The sequence below is a fragment of the Camponotus floridanus genome, unplaced genomic scaffold (genome assembly GCF_003227725.1).
Source record: "Camponotus floridanus strain SB8 unplaced genomic scaffold, Cflo_v7.5 scaffold14, whole genome shotgun sequence".
Classification (NCBI taxonomy): Eukaryota; Metazoa; Arthropoda; class Insecta; order Hymenoptera; family Formicidae; genus Camponotus; species Camponotus floridanus.
The window spans coordinates 59,048-65,068 of record NW_020229259.1 but is presented as its reverse complement, the minus strand read 5'-3'; the positions used below and the strand labels follow the sequence as shown (position 1 = coordinate 65,068).

The window sequence follows — 6,021 nt, the reverse complement described above, 5'->3', positions numbered from 1 at the left end:
AATAATATAAAGGCAGATTTTGTATTTCATATAATTTAATTATATCAGGATTATTTGACATACTTTTAACTGCATTTATTATTTCAATTTTAACAGAAGCAATAGAAGTCATATTGTATATAATTAAAATTTAACATATGAAAAGTATTTTTTGTTTTTTTATTTAATATTATAAATTAAAACTGATATTATCGATTTAAACATTATATCATTAATGTTCGAGATAAAATTAAAATACATATGTTGATATTTTTTTATATTCTATAACTTCAAAAAATAATTAATGAAATAATAATGAATTAATAATGAATTAAATAATGAATTAATTTTTTTAGTTTTTTAATATTTATTTTAATTTTTAAGATAGGATAATTTCAAAACGTTGCACTATTTATGGGAATACTAAAATGAATATAAATGTTATTGAACTACTACTTCATATAATAGATCCTTTGTTAATAGAAAATAAGAAATTTTGGTGAGGAAATATGTAAATCGATGAATATTGAGGCAATAAATAAGAAAATGCATTTGTAGACAAAAGACTGAATTTCGATAATAAACATTTTGAAAATAGTATTTTAAACAATGACACACATATGAAGAGCGAGGAATAAAATATACGAAGATCAAAAATACTTAATTAAAATATGAAATTGAAAAGTTACACATTTAATGATACAATTGATTAATCTAAATTCTTCTTCACAATGTGGCGTAATATCACAGGATAATGATTTTATAATCGAAAAGTACGCATTCGAAACAAGTAAAGTCTAAAATTCATTTAAAAAATATTGAAATGTACTCTATAAATATATATTAAAAATTGAAATCAACAGAAAACTTAAATCAAAGTTATAATTGTTGTTAATATAAAAACTGCACGAATTTTTGAATCTCAATTAAACTTAAAAACTGAAAAGCTGTTTATAAAATTTAGGAAATACGAAATATTTTTATTATATAAGAACACATAAAATAATTACACTGTAAAAGTTTTCGTAGGTAGTGGTCGTATCTCTTTTGAAAAAGAATAAAGAAATTCTTTTTTGGCTCCCTTTTTTATTCAGAATATGACTCAGTTTTGATAATTTTCCAATTGTTATTTGGTATATATTCCATTTATGATTTATCTTTTTAACTTATACAATTAACATGGCAAATCCGTCCGATTTCGAAAAATATATTTTTCAATAAATTATTTAAGAACACTATACATTTCAAAAAGATTAAAAAATATATCTTTGATTCTCACTGCTTCGATAAACGTTGCAATTCTTTTTGTATCTGTTCTAATGTCTTGCCTTTGGTTTCAGGTACATAAAAGAATATGAATAAAGCCCCAGCGAAATTGCAAGCAGTGAATATCCAGAACGGTACATGTATGCCAGCAATATCGGCAATGATCAAGTATGATGTTATCACGACAAACTCGAAAAAGTCTTTTGTTATTAGAATAATCATGCTGCCAAGTGCTTTCACATTCATAGGAAATATTTCGCTGAGCAAAGTGAACGGTTGCGAAGACAGACCCAAGGCATACATCATTATGTATGTGATGATACCTGTAACGGGCAACCAAGTAATATCTTTGGTATTTATATGATTGTATTGCAAATTGAAAAACGTCGCAACCATGGCGGTCGAGCATGCTGTACCAATACAGGAGATTATCAGCAGTGACCTTCTACCGCTATGATCAGTGATGAACATACAGATGATCGTAAATATCAATTGTACGACGCCCAATATCATAGTCAAGTATTTGCCTTCCAGATTAACATTCATCTGGTCGAAGATTATTTGAGCATAGTTTAATATTGCTTGATAACCACTCATTTTCTGAATTATGCTCAGACACAACATTATTATTAGAGTTCTGTAAAATCAAGTTTATTGATCAAACGTGGCTGAAATAATAGCTCTGTTGTTCTGTATCATCGTAATAATTTGAAATTACTATAAGATCAAATATCGAATAGAAAATATTTAAGAAAATTTTTGTACAAAAATAATAAAATATAATTATTTTATATATAGAAAAGAATGGATTTGTACAAAATTACATTACTTGCGAAATGAAGTGCAATAGAAAAGATATTCTCGAAAATTTTTGTCGATTCATTAATGATCAAGTGTGACGATAAATGGAAATTTAATATCTCACCTGCGATTACTTGGCACGCATAAAAGTTCTCGAAAATCAGTTTGATCATCTAAACTGGCTTTCACGAACTGCTCGATATTACATGCTTCATTATAAACATCCTTTTTGCCTCTCAATTGAACGAGAGAATTTATGGTTTCCTCTTTGGCGTTACAACTCATCAAATAGTATGGAGACTCCGGTAGCCAGATGAAAATAAGCATAAATAGACATGGCGCAATCAAAGACACGAAAGTGAGATTTTGTACCGATAAAAATGGACCTATCACAAACTCCACTAATATACCGATGTTCACAGCGACTATTGACATGCATGTTAAATTACCGCGGATGTGTGGTGGTGAAATTTCGCCCAAATATATCGGCGTGACTGTCAAAGTGATGCCTATAGCCAAACCGGCTGTAAATTTTGATATATACAGCTCCTATAAAGCAAAAAAAAATAGGAACTGTAAAAGAGATTGATCGCGTCAAATTGTTTGTATAGATTAGAATGGAATAGAATTTAAAATTTAATTTAAAATCAACATGTACAGTGGCGTGCAAAAATTTCCGGCCAGTGACATTTCGTATTCTAATTTATTAAAAAAAGAACTTAATGATTTTTGACCATTACAAGATGTGAGCATAAGTTATAGGAAACAAAATAATATAGTAAAAGAATACTGTTTGTGTTCATGAAAATATTTATTATTATAATTATTATATTTATATGTGCAAAAGTTTCCGGCCACTTTGTACTACGAGAAAAATTATTAATACATATATTCTATAATGCACTTCAGTTAATTAAAATTTTATTTTAATGTTAATATTTTGTAGCCATACCCTTTGCAGCGATTACAACTGCACAACGATGTGGCATCGACTGAATTAGACGATTAATATAATCAGGCAGAATTTTATTCCATTCTTCTTTCAACGCTTTGAATAATGCGGCTTTATTTGAATATGTCTGCTTTCGAACTTGACGATCTAGCATATTCCACAAGTGTTCAATTGAATTCAAGTCCGGTGATTGAGATGGCCAGCTTAAAACTCTCACATTTGAAGCAGAAAACCATTGTTTTAACAATTTTGAAGTGTGTTTGGGATCATTATCCTGTTGAAATATCCAATCCTGTGACAATGTTTCTTCAGTATATGTTAACAAATTTTTTTTTTAAATGTCTTTGTAAATAGCAGCGTTCATATTTCCATTAATTTCGACTAATGGACCAACTCCTTGTGAGAGAAAACTCCCCAAACCATCACACTTCCTCCGCCGTGCTTTACAGTAGGAATTTGATACCGAACATCATTTCTGGTACCAATAGGACGTCGTACATGTTGTCTACCATCGCTTCCAAAAAGATTAAATTTAGATTCGTCTGAGAAAGCTATTTTTTTCCAATCTTCGACTGTCCAATTTTGATAATCTTTGGCAAACTGTAATCGGGCCTTCTTATTCTTTTTGTTGATTAATGGTTTTTTAATACCTATACGACCAAAAAGTCCCACATCATGTAGTCTTCGTGTCACAGTACTACGGCTAACATTGGCAAGGTTTTCATCTTGTAGCTCGCGTGCAATTTCGGCAGCAGTTTTCTTGACATCCGCAGTTGATTTGCGTTTAATGATATGATCTACTTTTAGGATGTTTTTCGTGGCCTTCCACTACGCGGACGATCTTTTAAACCATATCCAGCACGATACTTAACAATAATATCATTCACAGTTGATTTACCTATCGATAATATTAAACCAATTTCACGAGAAGACTTTCCGTCTTTTGAAAACTTAATTACTCTCTCACGAATTTGAATTTGCGTATGTCGAGCCATATTATGCTTTGACGACTTTCTACGAACTTAAGTAAAAACATTCAATGCAATACTATTCATAAAAAATTCTTTGGAATCCTACTGCGAGTCAAATATATTACGTGGCCGGAAACTTTTGTACACGTAAACATAACAATTATAATTATAAATACTTTTATGAACACAAATAATATTCTTTCACTATATTATTTTATTTCCTATATGTTATATTAGCACCTGATAATGATTAAAATTTTATTAGGTTTTTTTTTTATAAATTAGAGTGCAAAATGTCACTGGCCAGAAATTTTTGCACGCCACTGTATGTATATTGCGTATTATATTCAAAGAATTTCAAGAAAAGCAAGTGTTATTACATTGATAGGCGTTACAAGGATATTTTCTAAACAAACTTAAAACAATAAAGACTATAATAAAAATTCGCTAATTAATAATTTTTAATCTCAAGATGTAAATACAATGTTCTTTTTTAGAATACTTACTGTCAAAGATGTTGCAAAGGCTATCATCAACCAGCTGATTATCGAAGGTACGACAGTAAATAACATGATATTTTTTCTACCGAAGATATTTATAATGACTGCACAAATAATGGCACCTGCAATTCCACCTAATGTAGGTAAAGATGCAACCCAAGCGGCTTCTTGTGGAGTCAGATGAATAGGATATCCTTCATCCTTCCCTTGCATCAATACAGCCAACGATGGCGACGTCCAACCCAAAAATTGGCCAACTGATAGCATGCCCAGATTTCCTTCCAGATAAAATAACATTTCGAATAAGTTTTGAGAAAAACCTTTTTCTTTTTAACTGACATTAATAATGTTAATTTTCTAGAAGAAAATATTCTTCTATGTAAAATTGATTTATATATTATTATTAAACATTTTTCAACTATAATTTTTAAAACTTTTTTAAATTAAAAAAATTTTTTTTTAAATATAATTTTGTATGTATTTAAAAACACATAATTTAAAAAAATAACGGAATCGAAGTTCCAGATAGAGATTCTAAATAAATGAAAGAATTTATATATTCCGTTATGGAAAATATAATAGGCATACATGTAATAATAACTTAATAAATAATTATTAGGATAATAAGTAAAATGCAGAAAATGTAGTAATCAAATATAAGCTTTACAAAATTATAAAGAATAACTATTAAGAGAACTGGAAGAATATAAATTAAATTATATATACATATAATATCATAGTCATATTAATATAACATCAAATCTTACGTGAATTTCAAACAAAGCAATAGAAACTAATTGTTGCAAAATCACCAAATATGATTAACATTAAAATCTATAGAAATATATTTAATTTTACGTTCATGTGACAATAACAACTACATGTAATACACATCCAGCTTGAAGTATTAGTTATTTAAAAAAATTTAATAAAAAGGAAATTTAAATTATTGTAAACATTTATGTGTAATTATAAATTTAATGTAATAATATATGAATATGTAAATGTAACCAAAATATTTTTAATTCTCCATGTTTATCTCAATAAATGTATATACGTTACGTACCCGCTATGGCAGCAAGATACAGCTTCTTCATTTTTACAATATAATCATCAGATAGCACATATGCGTTTCACAAATGTTTCTTCGAAACGTTTCATAACCGACTGTTGAAAACGGTTAAAATGTTCACTTGAAAAAACGTTAGTGATACGTGTCTTGTGATAAAAAAACGTTTAGAAATGTTTAAAAAAAACATTTGAAATACGTTCTTTTCCTCTTATTCGTTTAACGTTTGTTTTTTTCATAAAATTAATAAAATAATGCATTCATACACATTCTCTAAAATTGAATCAGTTTTTATCAGTGAAAACAGTAAATAGAGTCATTGATACAACAATTATTATAGCACTAAATTAATAATATTTCACTGAAAGAATTAGTAATATTGACTGTTTTATTCAGTAATATTAGATTATTTATCTACCTCGTATGCAATTAAAAATTTTATTTATATTTACGTACATATTAAACATGCATCTTATTAAATAG

At 28.1% G+C, this 6,021-nt stretch overlaps 1 protein-coding gene across 2 annotated transcripts; it reads right to left on the bottom strand.

The window, feature by feature from the left end:
* Positions 1 to 998: 998 nt before the first annotated feature.
* LOC112637181 (facilitated trehalose transporter Tret1-like) lies at positions 999 to 5,620 on the bottom strand. 2 transcript variants are annotated; one of them, XM_025406312.1, is made up of 5 exons: positions 5,536 to 5,620; positions 4,476 to 4,747; positions 2,171 to 2,595; positions 1,662 to 1,882; positions 999 to 1,568 (listed from the first exon to the last, which is right to left on the bottom strand). In XM_025406312.1, the coding sequence occupies exons 1-5, from the start codon at positions 5,564 to 5,566 to the stop codon at positions 1,255 to 1,257; spliced, it is 1,263 nt and encodes a 420-aa protein (XP_025262097.1). In that variant the 5' UTR covers positions 5,567 to 5,620; the 3' UTR covers positions 999 to 1,254. The 2 variants fall into 2 exon arrangements, with proteins under 2 accessions (XP_025262097.1, XP_025262096.1); XM_025406311.1 differs by having other exon boundaries at positions 999 to 1,882.
* Between the last annotated feature and the right edge of the window lie 401 nt (positions 5,621 to 6,021).